Below are 21807 nucleotides of genomic sequence, written 5' to 3' on the forward strand. Positions count from 1 at the left end.
AGAAATTATAAATCAATAAATTATAATCAATAAGAAAAGGCATAGTCATATGGAGTGGAAAAGATCTCAATCTGGTGGAACATCGCCATTCACACAGAGCTTGCCCAGCTGCCTCCTCAGGATGGTCATGGCCCAGAGCTGCAGAGTCCCGAGGTTGGTGTCCTGGCTCACTCACTTACTAGCCAGGTAGCATCAGTTTCCTTCTCTGTGAGACTGGGTCTTGATCCCCACCTTCAGGATTGTTGAGAAGATTAAAAGGAGTTACGGTAGGACACGTGCTTCCTAAAGGGCCAGCCACAGGGCAGAAGCTCAGTCAGTGCCAGCCAGCCTCCCTCTGAGATTTTGGTTCTGCCAGCTCTGCCAGCTCTGGGGCTCACTCTACAAGTCCACCCAACACAGCACCACCATCCACTCTGGCCTCCACTCTGGCCCCCAAAATGGAGGGGTGAGCCCATGTACATGCCTGACACTGCTGGGGTTTTGCCCCAAATTGAAACACACTTCCTACTGCTAGAGATTCAGTTTCCTCATGTGTAAAAAGAGGACAAGGAAGGTGTCAACACCTTTCACCACTGCTGCAAAATGCAAACGAGAGATGAGATGGCAGAGCACTTGGTAAGATGTGAAGATGGCCCAGACATGGATCACCATGATTATCTCCATCCTGCAAAACCCTGCTCTCCTACGAAACCTTCCTGACTATTCCTGCTCCCACAGCAAGTGGCCTTCTTTGGTTCTAAGCAAGTACAGTGGGCAACACATACTTGGATCCTCAATTAAAACCTGATTAGTGATGTTTCTAATTGTTTCATGTGTACCTGTCACTTTTCCCTTAAAGTAACTGGTTTAGCCATACTATATTTACATACACTGCAGTAACACTCACCACTGTCATCTATAAAATATCGAGTTTGAAAACACTATATTTTTAAATACCTGATTTCATTTGATCCTCATGGAATAGGCGTTATTATTCTCATTTCACAGAAGAGAAAAATGAAGCTCTTGTTCCAGGTCTAGAGTAATAACAGAGCCAGGACTTGAGCTTTGGACTGCCACTCCCCAAAGCCTGGGCCCTTTCTCTCTGTGGAGCCCCGTCTACATTCCTGGTTTAGCAAATACTGAGGACAGTGACCAGATCACATATTTCTTTTGTAACCTCCATACATAGACTTATCATAGGCTAGATATATAATAACAAAAAGACCCTAAAGGCAGGGTCTTATTACTATTATTTGTACACACTAAAATATTTCACACAACAAAATAATTGGGTTTGAATCCTGGCCCTGCTAATTACTAGCTGTGTGACTTTGGACAAGTTACTTAACCTTTCTGTGCCCAAATTTCATCATCTGTAAAGCAAAGCCACCACTTCTATAGCACAGGCTTGTTGTGAAAATTAAATGATGAGTGTAGTGCGTCCAGCAGTATTTCAAAAATAGTATCCATCCAATTTGAAATGACGAAACTTGAATTTAAGAGTTTCACTTGGGGTTTAAGGGGATGTTGATTCCCTAGTCCCAAAATGGTTTGGAGTCACCCTCTCATAAAATAGGGCCTTCCTTCCTCCCCCGCAACTGCCACTTGCCATCATTCATTCATCACAAGCACAGCAAACCTGGACTCCCATCTCCACCTGCCTTTTATTTGAAATGTCAACTTTTAAAGAGTGGAGAGGTTGGAAACCCAATTTAACAAGCATGCTGAAACATTGTTTATTGCCCCCATAAACATGGCTTAGTGAGAATTACGGACTTAATCAGAGTGAACTTATCTCCCAGTGAAAAGGAACACTTTAAATTTCAGAAATGGCACCTTCACTGTGAAAATCTCTTAACTTTTCAAACAAACTACAGGGGGTCTTAAACATATGGGCAGTAAAGGGGCAGCCATTACTGTGATTTGTCTTGCCCGAGAGCCAAGGAGCCCTAAAGGTCCATAACAACTTTAAGATCTAGGAAAAATATTTGGAAAATCATATTCAGGAGACATGTCTCTCAAAACACCTGAAAGGTCTGCTGAGTGGGAAGTAGTACCTGTATAGTTGCTTGGGGCTGCCTAAAAGAAAGGACCCTGTGGTCATTAGAACAGGGCCTGTTTAATAAGCAGCAGCACTGGGAAAGCTCACCTCTCATCCTGTTTGTACGATTAAGCATTTAGCAATAGGCAATATTTGGGGACCAGCTTTTCAGAAGAGAGGTGCTACATAAATCCCAAAGGCTGCTAAACAGTTTGTGTGATTTTTTTTTTTTCTTTTTAAAAAACATGAGGATGAGGTCCTAGGAACCCCAACTTCCTAATTTGAGGGAGGCTTCATTAAGGCTGCTCTGATCCTTCCAGGAAAGGTTTTCATAAAGATGCCCCATTTTGCAGAGAATGTATCAGCCTGGCTGCCAGAGGCAGGAAAGGCAACAGATATAAAATTTTATTATTTCGATGCCCCAGTAGCAGCCAGGAGGACTTAATGAAATCGCCAAGATTTACAATCTGAAATAGCTACTGCACAGACAGATATGGTTAAGGAAGCTGTGCCTTCTGACCTTTCAACCCTTTGATCCTCACACAGCAGGTGGCCTGGAGCCCCCTCCTGGGCATCTTCCTTCTCTTCCGACACTGCTGAACCTTGATGTGCAATAAGCCTGACCCTACACAGGTGACTCTCACAGTGCTTATCACCAGCAGCTGCTGCTAATGGAACGGCCCAAATCACTTGGCCTCGAGATTCTAACTCAGAGATGAGGGGGAGAGGGATCTGCTGTGCAGTGTCCAAACGGTGCTGAAATGATGCCCAGGAGTTCAGCCCCAAGTCCAGTTGTTTGGAAATGCTTAACGATGTCATTACCAAAAACTGTCCTAGAAATGGAACTCTGGTCTCCTCCGATTTATACTTTGAGTTAGAAAAAAAAAATCACCTTTTAAAAATAAATCGCAAAGCTCAAAAAAAAAAAAAAAAAAATCAACCCCGAAGTCCCAAATGCATCTCTCAGAACTTCCCTAAAACCATGTGCAGCAAATTTATACCAATGAAAATCAAAACAATTTTTGGAAACCTAAAATTGACTGTTTTCAGTTCCATGAAATTTCATTTAAAAAACCCCATATGCCAAAATGTCCAAATTCTCTTATTTTTAAAAATTGGGATGACTTCCAAAATCATAGCTATCTTTTTCTTCCTTTTTTTTTTCTTCTAAAGCTAAGGATGGGTAATGTGCATATGTACTTATCAAGCTTCATAATTTAACCCGTTCGGTCAGTACAAAATACTTTCAATAAAATGCTGAAGAGGCAGGATATAAATTACCACTGCATCTTTTAAAACAATTGACTCCCAGGCACCAGGGTTTAACAGATATTCTGTTTGGTTAAGGACATGTCCAGGAGTCTAGGCAGCCCCAGTTTGAAGCTTTTAGTTTTTGTCAGGTTATTTGGGTTTATGGAGGAAAGGATTTTAGGCAGGGCACACAAAACATTCTGTGGGATGTTGATAACGTCCAACTTAACTGCCACTGTTGATCATACTTAGGAAAAGCCCTGAGCCCATGCCTTTGTTTCTAAACAAAAATAGTACGGTGGCCCCATTCCTTACCTGCAATGGCCTGAGCTTAGGTCAAAAATGTCTGAACCCAATGGGCAAAGAAAAAACCCACTTCTTTTGTAGCCTAAATGGCATATATTTTAAATATTCAACTTTAAATTCATTTTGAAATCAGCTGAGAATCAGACAGTATGTATAGAGAGGTTTATAGGCTCCAATTTTAGTCACACTTTTCTCTATGGATGTTTAAGTTTAGTACGGAGAGCAGTTTATGGAGAAATCAGTTTAGTAAAGGGAAAAAAAAGGAATAGTTACTATATCACAGTTTGACCACTTTGTATAAAATTATTATTAAGTGCTCTTCTTCAGAGAGGCCTATTGGAAATACTTTATTAATAATAATAGCTACCATTGGGTGAGGGCCTACTAATGTGCATGGAACTTTAGCCATATTATTTCTAATTGTCATCACTTTGAGGCAGGTGACCCCATTTTGCAGATGGAGATGTTAAGCATACACGCACAGATGCTCGGCGGCTTGCCCAAGTTACAGAGGGACAAATAGTGGAGCTCGAATTCAAACTCAGGATCACTGCCTGCCTTCTCAGCCCTTGGTCCAGCCACATTTTTCCCAACAAAAGCAAAACAAACAAAACAACAATATGCAATACCTTGTGCAGAAAATGCCAGGTTTCAGCGTGCTTACACATCGCCATGGCCCATTTAAAGGCCTTCCGAATCAATTATTTTAGGTCATTAAGAGGAAGTTTAATTTGGTTGACAAACACCCCTACTGTGGTGACCTCACATATCAACAACAAATGTCTCATGGTCACAAACCTGTACCATGAGTCTGCTGAGCATGGTGTTAAACAAAACCACATGTGCCCTGATTCCAAGTGGGATTTGACTAGGCCAAGGGCACCGCTTTTCAATCATCATGCTGCTGGTCTCTGAGCGCCCACAACGGCCCCACCCCTAATCACTTGCAAGGAGTTTGAAAAGAAGTCACCAGTCCCATGTGGCTGTATTCAGTTGAGAGTGTCTTTAAGCTAATGTTGATTTAGAAAAAGTCACTCAATAAAAACTACAAAAGGAGGCTGAAAAAAAGGGCAGGGCCAATTTTAGGTAGATGTCTCAGCTTATTTTAAAGAAAATTTACCAGTTCTACACACACATAATACTGATAATCACTTCCATTTACTTGGCGCCTACAACGTGTCAGGTACCGATTTTCTCATTTACTCCTCATTAAAAAACCCCTATGAAGTGGAGAATCTACCCAAGGAGTCTGAAGCTCAAAGAGACACCTTTACATCCCCATCTGCAAAACAGGAGCACCCCTCACAAAGGCGTGACAATGAAAAATTATACAGCTCAAGTGCCATGTATATTGGTAGAAGCTCATTCAATGGTTGATATTATTATTAAATATTTCCAATAGGCATCTCTTCAGAGGATAACATAATAGTAGTTTTGTACGGAGTGGTCGAACTGTGAGATTTAGTAGCCGTACTTCTCCCCCTGCTAAACTGATTTCTCCTTTAAACAAAGGAGCTTGTTTAAAGTCTCCCAGTAGCGGCGGACCTAGAATTCGAATCCAGGTCCCCACGATTCTAGAGCTCAAGAGCTCTTCCGCTCTGCTCCACAGCCTCCTGCATGCTGCTCCTTGTGTTAATCTGACAGGAATTTGGTTAGTTTAAGCTTCTCTTAGTAACAATTTAGAAACTTTGGGTCTTCTTTGAAGTCAGTTTTAACGTTGCTAAATTGACTGGCTAAGTGATGATAGGAAAATTGGAAAACAAAAGCATCAATGATGGTTTCAAATTTTCTACTGGGACTCTCCCTCATAAATTACTCAATTTTTCTAATCTATAACAGAGGGCTATCTCATCTCACAAGAGAACATTTCAGTCACGACAAATTAGACTGAAAATGTACTGACTGCAAGAGATACTTAAATCAGCCAGAAGTACTTGTTCCCTTTGATAACATAAATTACTACTAGGGCTTTAAGTTGTTTCATATTAACTAATTCCAACATTAGGCTAAGTGGCATTTAAGAACCACACATTTTAAAAGCAGACGCCACATGAGGAGGAGAGAGCTTCCAGGGGGAATCCATCAGGCGAAATCCAGAACATTCTTCAGGCCCTAAGTTGAACAGAGCTGCTGAATTTTCACTCTGAATGCACTGGATGTGACAGATTCACATGTGATGGTATCGCTTGATAACAGCACGCTAAGGAAATTCCAGCAAGACCAAGCTACTGTCGAATTACTTTTCTCTCTATATAATTAAGCAAGCGTCAGGGTTTCATTGATCTAAACTTTGTCTCTTGTTTTTACTACTCACTATGAAGAATAATGTTTGGTAGAATTTTTTAAAAAGCTCTTCACGTCCATTATATCAGTTAGTTCTCACAACTCTCTGAGATGGATAATATTACCTTAATTTCACTGATTAGAGAATGGAGCCTCGGAGAGGGTAAGTAACCCAGCCCCAGTCGCAAGTGTACTCAGAGCTTTCCTCTGGAGAAATATGAGGCTGCCAGACGTGAGCCCTCCGTCCCCTCACCACAGTGCTCAGGGCATGGCCTGGAGGCCGCGCCGAGAAGGAAGAGCTCAGGCAAAGGTCCTGGGAACCTCTGCCGGGACTGCGGCAGGGTTAGGCGTAACCCACACAGCCTGATCCAGCGGCTCTGGGGTCTGACAAACCCAGCACAGCGGAGGGACAGGATGCAAATTACTTTCTCTCTCTGAGCCTCAGCTTCCCCATTTGCAAATACGGATGTCTCCTCCTTGGCAGAGAGATTCTTAGGATGTGCAAAAGTGAGAACAGGTACAGCACCGGGCACTGTGTCTGGCATGGAACAAGGACACAGAAGACGGCAGTTTCTTCCCAACCTTCTCCCTTTCTTGCTAAATCTCCCCATGAACCTATGACTGAAACTACCAGGTGGAATTTTTCATGCAAATATCACCGTCTTACAAAGCAGGACTTTGATTACTTATCACTAACAAAGAGATCTCACATGGAGTTTCTCAATTCTCGTGAGAACACATGCACAAGTCACCACCTATACCTGCATATAATTACGGCTGAGAGTTTTGCATGAATCACAGTATTAACAAGGGCAAACTACATCTTATACTATCTACCTGTGGAGTCCTGTGAAGAAGCAAAATGGTACAATGGTAAACAAGAAACACTCTTCTACACTGACCATGAAACTTAAAAAAAATAAACATAAAAAAATGAACAAGGGATTAAAGACTTCCTATGCCAGAGAAAAATGAAAAGAAAAAACTAGTTAAAATGGCACCAGTTCAGTTGACAGCAATTCAAGTTCTTTTAGAGGTAAAGGGAAAAAAAAAAAGTTATTTTTCTTTGTCTGTAAATAAGTCAATGCTGTTATTCTGTGTAAAAGCTCCACAGTTAAACCATTGCAGACACAGACAAATATGGCTTCTGGATCCCAGAGACGGAGAGGTGCTTCAGTGTGGACCGGGATGTGTCCCTGGAGTGGTGGCTCAGTGCTGCCCCAAGCACTTGGTGCATCTGTAAAACCAGGCTTCCATGTGCTCCAGCTGAGCCTTCCTACATAAAGGATGGTGAGGAAGAGAGGAAAGCTGTGAGCTGGGCCTGTCTCCTCATGCCCCCATCACATGTCTCTTGAAATTGCATTGGTGGGAGAGGTAGGTAGACCCCTGTGCTACCTGGGTCTCACTCCCCTGTTCCTACTGCCTGGAACTTAGCACTTAGTATATAACCTAAATTTATCCTCTCAAACTGCACTGTAAAAAGATTATCTAATTCATAAAAAGTACTTGGACACAGAGAGGAAACAAAAATCTAGTTAAAATGGTGCTTGAAACCTCAAAGTAAGTCATCACTACAAACACCTCTGCCACAGTTTGGTAGTTTGGTAGCAAGGAAACCATTCGGAAGCTTGGGTTTGGGACGCTAACACATCTGAATTTTATGTACATGGTTGTGGTGTGTAATTTTTTTTTTTTTTTTTGTGGTATGCGGGCCTCTCACTGCTGTGGCCTCTCCCGCCGCGGAGCACAGGCTCCGGACGCGCAGGCCCAGCGGCCATGGCTCACGGGCCCAGCCGCTCCGCGGCATGTGGGATCTTCCCGGACCGGGGCACGAACCCGTGTCCCCTGCATCGGCAGGCAGACTCTCAACCACTGCGCCACCAGGGAAGCCCCTTGTGGTGTGTAATTTTACTTAAGAATTACCTTGATCCTTACAAACAACAATTTATGAACATGGTTAAGCCGCTTCCAAGCATTTTATATGGAAGGACCGTGTTTCTAACGGCCCAGGAGGAGGAGGCCTGACCCTCCCCTATTTACACCCTTCAATGGCTCTCCATTGCCCTGTAAAGTTGAAACTCTTTAACACGGCTTACAAGGCCCTGGATGGCCTGGCCCTTGCCTGCCTGCCTCAGTGCTCCTCTCCCCTTCAGCTCCACGTTCCTGTCAGACACTGAACTGCTCATACTTCCTGGGAAACACCATGGTCTACACTCTAAGTCTTTGTAGATGCTGTTCCCTGTCCTCCTGGTGGAACTCAAATTTATCTGCTAGGTTTCCATTTAGGCATTCCTCTCCTCTGAGAAGCAGAGCCCACAAGGCTCAGTTCACTGTCTTCCCTACCAGAGCCTATAGCCTCTCAAATTCCCTGCAATTACTTTCTCCTTGTCTGCATATGTTCTAGACAGAACTCTGAAGGCACAGATTATGTCACATTCACCATTTTATATAGAACCCCTAGTGTGATACAATGCCTGGTACACAGAAGGCTACCAAAACATTACTATAGAAGGGGATGTGTATTGTGTACCGACCACAGGCCAGACACTGGGATATGCTGGACATATACAGGACTCATTTATTTAATCTTTACCACAATCTTAAGAGATGGGGACTAACCACTCCTATAGATGAAGAAAGTAAGATACAGAGACAAAGTACCACACCTGAAATTGCTACTGCAAGGGAGTGGTCAAGCAGGGAACTGGAAGTGCATTTATCAAGTTCCTTAAAAATGCCACTCCCATCCCTGACACATTGCCCCCAGCATTGTCAACCAGAAGAAAACAGCAGGCACAAGCCAATTCTAGTGAAATTCTTTCCCTAGGGAATGAAGGTGATGAGCCCTGGAACCCAAGAGTCCCTAAAACACAATTTCAAAGGCATCAACTTAACAATGTAAACGGCTTTAAGTCCACTGAGGAAATAAAAATGGCAATGGTTGCTGACCTCTGTTGAACTCTTTATGTGCCAGGCACTGTGCTGAGTACCTGATAAGCATTATCTCACTAGATCCCTCAATGATACTATAGGGGGGAGCTATGGCCATTGCCCTTATTTTACAGGTGAGAAAACAGAGGTGCAGAGGTCCATCACCTTGCCCAAGATGAAACAAGCAGGAAGTAGGGGAGCCAGAACCCAGAGCCCACATTCTAACCACCACACTTTACTGCCTCTGTATATAGGTGGAGCTTAATTTGCAGTCTAACCTGAGCCTCTGTCTGCACTGTGTCACTGCTATAACCTTTCCTTCCTCCTTCCTGACCATTCCATCACCAGGAATGATACAAAACACCTTGTGCATGCATCCCTCATGTGGCTCTGAGGTCTGTACACAAAGCATTATTTGTGAGGCTTGGAAAGGAAGGTCTTCATTTATCAAAAAGGAAAAGGAACCCATCTACCAGAACTGACCTGGCACCTGCTACCAGACGTGGCACAGAGGAGGAGCTGCAGAGCATCTCCTGAACTCAACTGAGGTGGAGGGAATGAAAGGAAACAGTCACTGTGTAATCTGGCCGCGTTTTGGTGTTTCCTAGCTGCCAGCTAACATGATCATTCTCTCCAAGAAGAAACTAGGTCTACGCCAAAACCCTTGGCTATCCTGCTAACTTACCACCAGCCTCAAATTAGTGTTTGCTTAAATGAGAGAAAGGATATAAAAAGGCAGTGGAGGTCTAAGAATGACGATCAGCTAGAAACTTGTCACTTTAGAAGGAAGGTGTACTCTTTTAGGTGACTAGGTTACCGCTTAACAAATAGGACAGCCTGTAAGAGCTTGAAGGCTAGAATTAGATCTTCCCCCCAAATAACCTTCTTTCAAATGAGAACAGTAGGTTATAATTTATATTTCTTTTTGTGCAACAAATTTGAGTGTCATAAAAATGGTTAAAAAGTCTTCCTATGGTAGCTTTTTCTAAACTTTTATGAACATCTGCCACATTCATTTGAAGTTTAAAAAATTCTGGCACATATGCAAAGGCATAATAAGGTGCCTATAGCTTTCAAGAAAAAATAACAAGACAGTCAAAAATAAGCCTTTTGCTGAATTGCCAGTAAGAAAACTAGTGTGCGAGAGGAGATGGGCCTTCCCAATCTCCTTCCCTAAAGAGTTTTCCTTTGGCCCCAGGTATGAGCTCCACCCCCAAACATTATAGCCCATGGTTCCTGGAAGAAATCTCAGGGAACCATCTCTCTCACTTGAAGGTCTAATAGAACCAGATAAGCCCAATCAAAAAGCATGACCGGAGGACTCCGAGTCTGAGCTGAAATCCATGGGAGGAGATCAGGAGACTGTACTTCATGACTTGGTAGCTCACAGCTGCCTCACACATGCAGGAAACGCTATTTTGTTTGGAAAGTGTCTTAGCTGGCTTCAAGAGTGGGGTAACTACTATTTTTGTTTTTCTTTTAGTGCTGACCACATAGTAGTTCAGCATGGCAAACCCTCCCTAATTTAAATCAGCAGGGCTAAAATTTATCTTGGCCAGTGCTTCCCAAACCTTCTCATTTAAAACCCTTCAAAGGCCAAGGAGAGTGGACTTGCACCCATTCACCTAAGTGCAAAACTCTGTCTCAAGTTTTAGCTTCAAAATTTATGCCTGTTGTGCACAGCATGTTTTACTACAAAAAACCCTTGTTTTAAATTACTTACAGTCACATAAAAAGTAAAAAAAAATTACTCCCTCCACCTTCAAGTAAAATTATGGTGCTGGGTTCCCTGACAACAGCAATGCCTACCGGAGGGCTCTAAATGTGTTCCAAATTCCAGCTTTCCAAGCACTCACTCAATCCTTCTTTTCAGAACGCACCTGCTGGGTATCCTGCTAGGTGCTGAGGACACCACAGTGAATGAAGCACAGTCCTTGTTCCCAAAGAGCTCCTGCTCCTAGGGCTGAAGGAGAGGGCAGGGAAGCAAACAGCTGTCATCCTGAGCAAGAGGTACATCAAGCAAAGACAACGGCCAACGGGAGGACTTCCTCCAACAGCTGGGGAAGAGAAGGTTTAGCCATGCAGGGGCGTGGGGATGGGGGTGTTTTAGAGACCAGCCAGAGCACTGGCTAACAAGGGACAGCGAGAGGACAGGAGGCTTGACAGCAGCGGGGAGCCTGAGCAGGACTCGGGGGTAGGGCAGAGGAGGCTGGAAGGCAGGCTATTAAAGGCAGAGTGACCAGAATTTCATACTCATCTTCATACCTCCATGACCTAGCAAAATGTTCGGAAAACAAGAGGCCTTGATCCTGCTTCTCGAATGAACGAATAAGGCTTTGCAAAAATCTAAGAAAGCAAGGTAAAATGTCAACAAAGGCAGCGAGGAAGGAACAGGGCGAGAGACATGTCAGAGACTTGGTGACTATTTAGAGAGAAAGAAATGAGAAAGAGGACACTCAGCCATGCTCAGCGTGACCCACTTTGGTGCCTTTTCAGGCAGTGGTGCCACTCACGGGGACCGGGAACAGTGGAAGGGGAGTGGAGTAACTCGACGGGTGTGTGTGTACAGATATAAGGGGTTTGGGGAAGACTGAGTCTGAGACATCGACAGTACATCTTGGTGACCTTCCACTGGCATTTGCAACTCTGGGCCTTAAGTTCAGAGAGAGGCATGCCAGTGTTAGAATCACAGTTGGGAGTCACTGACATTACCCTGGTGGCAAAAGCAAAAAGCCTTATAAAAGATGGCCAGAGGGCATATAGAAAAGAAAAGCAAGCCAAGACTAGAAACCTGGACAATCCTCAAGGTAAAGGGCTGTGAAACGGAGGCTGAAAAAACCCATGCTGTAACAGCCTGGAAGGCAGAAGAGGCAGGGAAGAGCCGTGGATGCTGATAGACCAAATGGTCTTTAGATTAGAGTTTCCAACTGTACAACAACTGACACGAAAGTTCTATTAGCAAGTACTCACTTTCAATTTTTCACACAGGAGCTTTGAATACACCCCCAAACTTGACAAACAAAGGTAAAACACAGAAGAAATCTCTTCAAGCTGATCTAAATACACCATCCAAGATAGTCCATAAACTGTGTACTGTATGTGCTCAGGGCTGGGTGATGACAAGGAGGAACTGTTAACAGAATGTAGGAGCCACATGGCCGTCCTGTCAAATTAGAAATTTGAGCAGATTTCTGTGGTCTATTTTGATCAAGATTCTCAATGTCAAACAAACAGGTTTTTCGATAACCAACTTGTTTCATTTTCGTAAGCACAATAGCACAGTGTGCAACAGTGAAGAAGCAGGTGGTCCTCGTCGACGTGAAATGAAGGCAACAGAAGAAGAGAAGTAGCACTTCCTTTAAGACATGCAAAGCATCATCACAGACGGACATGGCTTTAGCTTTTCCCTCTGAGAGCTTATCTCCTGTGCAAAACAGGCAAGCCCCCTACCTCCTGCCCCATTTTGCTCTAGTGCAAATTTCAGCTCTCTCCTGAGGAGGGAAAAGCTTAGGGTTCATGTGTACAAACCAGTGGCACTTACAAAAGCACAGAAAAGTCCCTTAAAAGAACTGCTATCTAACCGGTACAGCCATGCAGAAAGCAATCTGGCCTTAGCTTCATAGCTTTGACCAAGCATTTCTACTTTAGGGGTTCTACGCTAAGGAAGTTAAGTCAAGATGCAGATTAAGCCTTATGCATAAAGATGTTCACTGACATGCTATTTATAATAGTGAAATATTATGAACAGCTTTAAGTGTCCAACAGTAATAGGAAAATGGCTAAGTTGTGGCATATCCAAACAGTGGAAGGACCGGTAGCAAATTAAAAATTATTACTGAGAGTAGACAAAAACATGTAGAAATCCCCATGCCATAATATTAAATGAAATAAAGACATAAAATTCTATACCATATCAGTGAAGTACATTTATACAAAATATATATTCACAGAATAAAGACGAGGGTGAAGAAAAATAAAATGCTAACAGTGGTTGAATCTGGAATAATGGTATTGTGGATAATTTTAATCTTCCTGCTTATACTTCTGTATATTTTCTATACCACATTTTCTACAGAGAAAAAATGTAATATAATATTGTTGCAGTGTTTTAGAATAAACATCATTTTGAAAAGTGAATCATTTTCCTTCCCTCGTTCAAACCCTTAAAGAACCCTTTCCTCCTGCCTCTTTGAACCTCACTCCCTCACCCATGAAAATTGACAATCTCCAAACAAAGTGGAAAAACACTGGAAACAAGAGCCCAGTGGAAAGGGTCTAAGCTGAACGCTCTGCTCTGTGCACGAGGCGTTGCTCTGACACGCTCCCGTGTGTAGAGCTGTGAATCCAGAGACTGCGTCTTTTCCACTGCCACATAGCAAAACACAACCGCAAACAGAGGTATCTGGGGAGGAGAGGAGCCCACTTACCTCCATTAAACTTAAATGGATTCCTATGAGGTAGGGCATGGGAGCGCTGTGAAGAGAAACAGAGACACACAGCTGCTTTAATGTCTGTTGCTTTTGACAGAAAATTACACATGGTTCACTATTTGGAGAAAAACTGTTTTAATAAACGTATGCACAGTTACATTTCCTTTCACAACAAAAATCCTAATGTGACATTTTGTTCCCAAGCCTAGAAACTTCGGAAGAATTTCAAAATGTGGGCAGCCTTAAAAGCATGGGTGGCGGGAAGAGCACTGACCCTGGCGTTAGTCCCTAAGTAGCAGCCCTGCGCTTGCATAGCCTCAGTTGCCTTATCTTAAAATGGCACTTTGGAATCTAACTGGCAGCTTGCTATCAGAATGAGAAAATATATGTCGAGTGATTAGTACAGTTCCTGGTACAAATGGGAACCACTGTTGCCATGATTACAACAGAAAAAGCAGTTAACAATGTCAGATGGAGGGCATGATGTGCTTCAAAGAGGAATGATTTTTTATTTGCTGTTTCCTCCTGCCATCAAGAGATGTGATCTAACTGTTCATTCTGATTGGACAAAGTGCATCAAAGCCAGCAAGCATCTCCACCCCAATTGCACACATGCCATCTGATGACACTGTAATTCAAAAAGCCCCTTCTAACTGCTTCATTCCCAGAGCAATGGGTTCCCTTAGTTAGTGACTGAGCAGGAGATGAGAACCCAACTCCAGGGGCTTTAAAACCTGGGCATTATGGATTGACTTCCTTTGGTTTCAGGGGCACACATATAAATTATCATTATGATGCTACTTACCAACGATAAATGGGCTAGCCATTATACAAGGAACTTGAAATTCATCTTTCCTAACCCACACAACCTCACAAGGTAGGTATTATACCCATTTTACAGAGGAGGAAATAGGCCCAGAGAGCTTAAATCACTTCTCTAATGCCATAAAACAAGCAGCAACCCTAGGATTTGACTCCAAACCTTCTTCCTCCGTGCCACGCTGAGTTTGTAATATTGGACTTAAAATCCCCAGGCTCGCCCCCCACCCAGTGTTTTTCCTTCAGGTAGGGAGGTCAACGAGTAGAGAGGAAGCAAGACATTGACAATGTTTCCATCTGTCTCTCCAGCATGTGATACATCCTGAGAAAGGTACAAAAAGGTATTTTATGAGCACAGTGGAAAGATACCTGGCTCAGACTTGAGGTGCCCAGGTACCTTTCCTCTGGGGCAGCTGGTGGCGTGGAAGTGGACCTAGGAGGGTGGCCTTCTTGGGGACAGGGTAGGGAAATGAGGAGTGGTAAGAAATGAAAAAGGAGAGGTTTGCTTTCCACTGAATGCTGAGGAGTTTAGGCTTTCTCCTGAAAGCAATGGATGGGCAACGAAGGTTTTTTAAACATCATATGTGCATTTTAAAATTGCTCAAACATTTAAAAATAAGAAAGAGCACAATTCCCTCATTACCATTCAACAAATAAAATTCTTCAAGCAAAAATCCTTCCCCAGAATATAAAATGTTCTCCTTACTACAGACCTCTGCAGTAATATATCTTGGGAGCCTGTAAAACAGTCTTGAATATTAGCAGCACAGTTTGGCAACTATTCTTCTAGAAGATTTTTGTATTTGATAATAGCCAAAGAAAGAATTAGACACAAAACTGCAGTGAAAGTGGAGTTGTCTTTCCTTTCTTCTTCTTCTTCTCTCCTTTTTAAAAAAGGTATCTGCTGTGCACATTCAGCTTCCCTTCGCTTCCAGGGGCAAGGAAATGCCCTATGATATTCTTTCCCCTTAAACTGTAAACCATTAGTTTAGCTGCCAGCTACACAAATGCTCAAACTTCCCAGTGTGCCTGGCTCTGCTGTCCAAGCTTTCTCCAGTGTACATTGAAATGAATGTGTTTCTAATTAAGTAGCTTCAGGAACACGACAGCTTCAATGTCAAAAATACAAAGTCTGAACCCTGGCAGGAAGTCTTAAGACTGCAAATGCCTCATCTAGTGGAACCTTGCCTAATGTAATGAAAGGAAGCAGGAAGAGTGCAGAATTCCAGAAAAATGGCCACTTATTAATGTGTCCAGAAGTACAGCCAAACACATAGAAGGGAGAAAACTCAAATCCATAATATTTAACCAAATCTTATAAACTTTCCCAGCTCCTACCAGCACTGTCATGCAAGTGACAAATGACCCTGAGTTTTAATTAGAATTTCTGAACTGAAACTCCAACAAATGAATTAATGTATAGAAAAGAACATTCAAACAACTGTGAGAAAAAGGTAAAAATAAATACCTACAGCAAAAGCCTCTGTATAATTTAGGCTCTTATCTGAGACTATAGGCTCTTATCTGAAAAAAAAAATTTCTAGAATTTTAAATATCTAGGTTTTAATGCCATGCCCTTTTGTCCTGCAATAAAAATCAACGAAAGAGAGTAAAAAGGAGTCTTAGAAGTGATGGCAGATGTAGAAAGGGACAAAGTGAGACTCACTCTTCAGCTACCATTAGGTAGGCTATTTTTTTTTTTTTTTTAAGCCCAATAATTTACCAAAGGGTAATTATGGCCTGTCATAGAAATGTAGTTTCTTAGCCAACTTAGGGCTGCAACAGCTCTGTATTTAGAAAATATTTAAAACACATTTATTCTGAAATCACAGCACACCATGTTTTGTATGAATGCAAATTTGGACAAATACCTTTTACTGTGTCATCATTTGCTTACAAAACCTCAAATGTGTCCCTGAATCTACTGCATTTTTGCTCTGCAATTACAATGATTACAAATTTCAAGTGGGGAGAGGGAGAGAGGAAAAAAAGAAACTCCAGAGACTCCTTAACATCTGAATGTAGCAAATACGTAACTGGGTAATTCTACCTGCATTCTGAAAACAATTTGTATTCTCAATACACCTCAATAGTTTTTGCAGCTACTGAATCATTCTCTTTTGTTTGTTTTTTCTTGTTGTTGTAAAGAGAAATTTGGGGGGAGGGGACACTCACCCACGATCAAGTCATCTTATCACAACTACTTTTATTTTTGTATTATTCTCCTCCAATATTAACATTAATATTTAAAAATATCTTTGAAATTATAGAGTGCATATATTTTATTGTTTTCTCACTGGCTACATTAACATTTCCCATATTATACTGTAAACTTTGTGATTATTTTAAAGACTATGTAATATTCAACCAAGTATGGATGTCCCTTAATTTGCTGAACCCTATTGCTAGAGTTAGACATTAAGCCACTTCCAACTTTTCACTATAAGTAACATCGTAATGAAAATGAACAACTTCATGTGCATGAATTCCCAAATACGGAATTACCAAGTCAAAGGGCAGGACTGTTTTTAATATCTTTTGTTATATCTTGGCAAAGTGTCTTTTAAAAGGGCAGTACCAGCCCCAGTGGAAATCTTTCAAGATTGTTGCAAGGATTAGAGAGAACCCATGAAGTGCCTAGCACAGGAGCAGCACATGGTAGGCTCAGTAAGCTATTATGTCCAAGTGGGTTCTCTTCACAGCCCTGGCATGGCTGGTATGACTGGACTCATTCTCTTAGTGCCCAAAGAATGGTTTCTTGTTCCTTCCCTGGTTCTGAAGGATACCTGGCAAAGTGTTGGTGAGGACAGTCGAGACTCCGTGATGAGCGTGAGGTGTTTGACATGCATCACCTCTATACATGAGTTTCTGACCCCAAGCACACTCCCTTGTCACTTGTCTACTTACTGAGCTCAGTAGGGTTGTTTATCACTTTCTTCAGAGGGTAACATTTAAACTTGATTTTATGTACCACCCAAAATGCAAAAACCACCAAGTAAACTATGACTCATTACTTGCTTATCACACAGAATGACAAATTTGTAAAACCACTCATCACGCTTTCTTAAAAAGAAAATATAGCAAAAAATTGGTTAAGCTAGTCCTAAAAAACTTCACATTCAGAACCTGACTCTTCTGAATCATTTTCTGATTCAGAGTCATCAATGCCCTTGTTTTATCCAAGGTATCTCAGTAACAAAACATAATACTTTATCTAGATGCTATCTTCATTTGTTAGGTCCCAGAAAGAACTTGTTTATTGCTTATCAAAAAAATATCAACGCAAATATGTTTCACCAATAGTAAATGAACACCATGCTTCTCTGCTCTGCTCTGCCTTTCACCATTCACACTGACTTTACATTTCAGTGCTGAATCTGACTGCAATTTGGAAGACATTTTAAATGGCAATTAGATACAACATGTGCAGAACCAACAGTGCACATGATTAAATTAAAGGGGTGATAATATTAACAGCTACGACCAAGTTCATGCATAGGCGGGCCATCACAACCGTGTCACAACTGCCCTATGGCTGACGGCGATTGTGGGATGCCACTGTACATCTCTGAGTAGCGGGACAGGGTGTATCTGCCCTAGGCCTTTGTTCTCTGGGAATTACGGCACTATCTGACTTCATCACTGTCATCTTGGAAGAGTAAAAGCTATTCTTTCTTCCTTCTCCCATGAAAAGGAGAGGGATTATATTGCTAGTGTCAAGGCAGTGACAACATAATGACCTTTACCTGAAAGGTATGTTTATTTTGAATCCTCTTAAGGGGAAAAGGAACTAATATCAATTGAGCTACTATAACCCAGGTGCTTTTGTGCATCACTCATACATAATTCTTAAGGCAACTCTGCAAGGTATCACTGCTATCCACATTTTCAGATTGGGAAACAGGCTTGCTTGGAAAGGTGAAGTAACTCGCCCCAGGGTCACAAAGCTAGAGTGAAGCTGTAATTCAAAGTCAGGGCTGTTGGACTGAAAGCCTATACTGTCCCACAGCACATACTCAGAACTTAAGCCAAAAGAAAAGGCGTGCTGGAAAACCAAGGGGGCTATTCACCCAATCCTCTCACCAACTCCAGACCTGCAATGCAGAGCACTGCTCTTATAGGTAAGTCCTGCAGCATGAGCTCATTCCTAGCAATGGACAGGCATGAATATGGATACTGCAGACTTATTAATGATCCTATAGTCCCCGTTCATTATTACTGCACTTTCTCAATTTGTTAATTCCTTTCCCCCAGATAACTAGAGCCCTTTTAATTATGTTCCCCTGAGGTGAGCAGCTACTAATTGGAAAAGAGTCAGGTGAAATAAAGGAACACTGGCTGCTCAAATATATAAAAGGCAGCTTCCCAAGACAAAGGGGGAGAGGAGGGGAGGGGAGGTGAGATGAGATGTGGAGAGAGGTAGGAGGGGGGCCCCCCCCCTCCCCAGGAGCAACACCTCTTTGACCTTAGTAAGGATACAGCGTAGAGCTACCCAGGGGTTTGGAAGGTCTACTCTTTTTCTTTTCCCATATTAAAGCATAGTGAGCATTACAGTGTACACATCACAGCACCCATCTCGCCTCTCAGAGGCACTCAACCTTTTTAGCCAAATACCCAGATCTGCAAAGGGAGCCCACAAGTCTTTCCTCAGCTCACTGTCTTTAAAGGAAAGGAAAACTCTTGGTCTTACTCATTTGAGCTTTCCTTCCTTCCTTCCTTCCTTCCTTCCTTCCTTCCTTCCTTCCTTCCTTCCTTCCTTCCTTCCTTCCTCCCTCCTCTCTCCCTCCCTCCCTCCCCTCCTTCTTTTTTGAAAAGAAACAAACGTGTAAACACAGTTTGTCTTACAGTTTAAAATTCTGCTCTGAAATAACAAAGCCTGGCATTGCTAGAGAGGTTAAAGGACAACAGAACGGGGGAAAGAAAGCGAACAAAGACCATACAACACACCTTGCTGGAGAACACAGATAATCCTAGTCTTCATCTTCCTGAAAGTGACCAGACAGATGGGCCGCAGGCTAATGCGATGGCCAGTGTCGCACAGGGAGCCAGGAAGAGCCAGTGCCGTTCATGGTGCACTTGCCATAGCCAGCACTAGGCTAAGGGCTTGACAGGCACTTTCTCACTGGACCCTCAGGACAACGGTATGAGGTAGGTACCAGCACCGCCCCCCATACAGATGAGGAAACGAGGGCTGGGAAGCTAAACAACTCACTGAGGTCACACAGCAGCTCTGAGACTAGAACCCAAGTCTGTCACACTGAGAGAGAGCAAGCTCACTGCTTCCCAGGAGCCCAGCACGTGCCCGGCTGTGGAAGAAAAGTGGAAGGAGGTTCGGAGGTTTGCTCTAACCTGCTCCCTGGGGGCCCGCCAGCAGCTGTGCCAAGTCCCGGGCCCCTCCACGTTCTGTCCGAGACTCCGGCCAGCCCCTCACCACAGGAACCCCAACTTGCCTCTGAGCTGAGCCACGAGTGTCCCCGTGGGCCCCAGTCCCCGCCTCCTCTAAGTCCTACTGAACCTGTGCTGTCCGCCAAGCACCACTTCTCAGATCACGCCGGGCTTGCTAACACCTCCCTATTCAGAGGCTTTTGTCTGGGTTGCCCATTTGGCATAAAGCACGCGCTAATTTGTATGGTTATTCCAGACTGTCAGTCACAGGAGAACCAAACTTTGTTTCTGATTCCCTAGAGTCCATGGTGGGGCTGTGTGCAGAGCAGGAGGAATAAAGAGGCGGGTATGTGCCGACTGCTCACCAAATACCAAGGGCTGTGTGGGAGCCCTTATCTCATTTAATCCTCAAATAATACAATTTATACCATCCATTTTATAGATTAAAAAAGGGATTCTCAGGAATTTGCCCATGGTCACAGTTAATGGTGATTCCAGCCCATATCCTCCTACTTCAAGAGTCTCTTATACTACTGTTGCTTTACAATAACTTTTTTTTAACCATTATGTTACACTTAAGAAAAAAAAAATGGGTATTTGATAATTACAGCTGAAAAATAAAATAGCAAGTGGACATTTTGTAGCCAGAATAGAACTACATTTGCCAACTAGCTTAAATGAATTGACACCCTTTCTTGTTCTAAATAGAATTTACGGCAGTTTATAGAAATATGTTCAATACAGCAGCAAAAATAGGAAAAAAAAAATAGGGGCAAAGGGAAAAAGCATAAGCCGGAGTGAGTGAGCACTTCTATGTGTGCCATGAGGTGCTGCACACCTGCTGGGGCGGCCACAGGTTTGGCTCTGAGTCCTCCAGCTGCCAACCCAAAGAGGGAAACAGGGTTGTAATGTGATTCACGGTGTCCATAGAGAAAAATAAACTAGTCTCTCAGGAGCTTCCATTTTAAAAAGGCAACCGGGGAGGGGAAAGAGAGAAAACTAACAACTTATGGTGCATTTACTATGTGCTCAGTGTTTTCCGTGTGCTGGTCAGTCAGTCAGTAAATATTACTCAGTCAGTAAATATTACTATATGTTGGGCACCACCTTGGGCTGAGGATAGAAGAGAGAAAAAATAGTTCTGATCCCTACCTATTTGGAGCTTACAATTAATAGCAGACAGCCAATAAGCATATTCTTGTATGTGTGTAGGCTGCCGTGAGGAGACTTACAAAGTGCTGTGGGGCGGACCTAAGATGACCTCATCTCGTTCCCACAGCAATCTTGAAAGGCTGATCTCCGTAATTCACAGAGGAACCCATGGCTCCAAGAGGTTAAGTGACTTGACAAAGGTCACAACTGGTGAGAGGCAGAAAATATGACTTGAAAGGTAGAAGGGGTGCGAATGCCATTAGTTAATCGAGGTTTTCTTAGGGGAAAAAGTATTTAACTTCTTGCCTGGTTTCCAACCGGCCCTCCCTGGTTTATGAGCAATACCAGAGGAGGAGTATCCCTACGTACGAGGACAGGAGCAACCCCAGATTAGGAGAGGCAGCACAGACTGCCTCATTGCCATCCGTGGTTTCGGCAGCCAGAGCATGGGGCTCACAGCAGTGGAGGAGCTGGGCGCGCGGTGCTGGTCACTGGAAATGGCCTGCTAATGCGAGACACGTGTGTATCTGAGCTGAGGGTGAAAGTGGGGAGTGGGGGACGATGCCCTCCTAAGTGTGGCCCTGTGGCTTCCTGGGGTAACCTTGGGGGTTGGGAAAGCGCTCCAAGCCACCAAACCCAACCGAAACAAACACAAAAGTTATAAAGATAACGCCTGGATGAAAACCCAGAGAGGTCAACATCAAAGCCTAGAGTAGTCCGCCCTTTTATGCCTCCTCGGTCTACCGGAAGGAGACAGACTTGGAAAACATCAGGAAGGGCTCCATGGCTAAGACCATTGCAGCAGGAGAAGTTAATCAGAGAGGAAAGGTCAGGAGACAGGGCTCTCTATCGCCCCAGAGAGTTCAGTGAGAACCGTTAACAGCCAGAGCCAGGTCGCAAAAGGAAGTCTCAGGTTTGAGCCACCAGCAACCCATGAGACCCTCGTAGAAATCCAGGAAAGAATGATGTACAGAAGAAATAAGAAGAGAAAAAGAGGTTTATGGATAAATAAACCAAGAGAAAGTAACCCCCCAAAAGAGTGTAAACGTTGAAAATCCAAGTGGTAACAAGGGGGAAAAAAATCTCTTCTTGTTTTTCCAGGACTAAGATACGTCACGTGCCAAGGTGCGTAGCGTCCAATTACCTTCTTAGCCTAGTCTCTCATTCTTTCAAATATTCACAGGGAAGACAAACCCACATTTGTTGAGAGATAACTCTGAGCCTAGC

The 21807-nt window shown here is 43.1% G+C and overlaps 1 protein-coding gene across 8 annotated transcripts in view; it reads right to left on the reverse strand.

The window, feature by feature from the left end:
- The window catches only part of DENND1A (DENN domain containing 1A), a 530720-nt gene that overhangs the window by 191901 nt on the left and 317012 nt on the right, over nucleotides 1-21807 (reverse strand). For all 8 annotated transcript variants that reach the window (XM_030761610.2, XM_089913732.1, XM_089913734.1 and 5 more), the window contains one exon: nucleotides 13222-13267. In XM_030761610.2, coding sequence (XP_030617470.1) covers nucleotides 13222-13267 — 46 coding nt within the window. The remainder of the gene's footprint in view (nucleotides 1-13221; nucleotides 13268-21807) is intronic.

This window comes from Delphinapterus leucas, chromosome 6, assembly GCF_059928025.1.
Source record: "Delphinapterus leucas isolate spDelLeu-1000000601 "Yukka" chromosome 6, BTC_Dleu_Yukka2, whole genome shotgun sequence".
Classification (NCBI taxonomy): domain Eukaryota; kingdom Metazoa; phylum Chordata; class Mammalia; order Artiodactyla; family Monodontidae; genus Delphinapterus; species Delphinapterus leucas.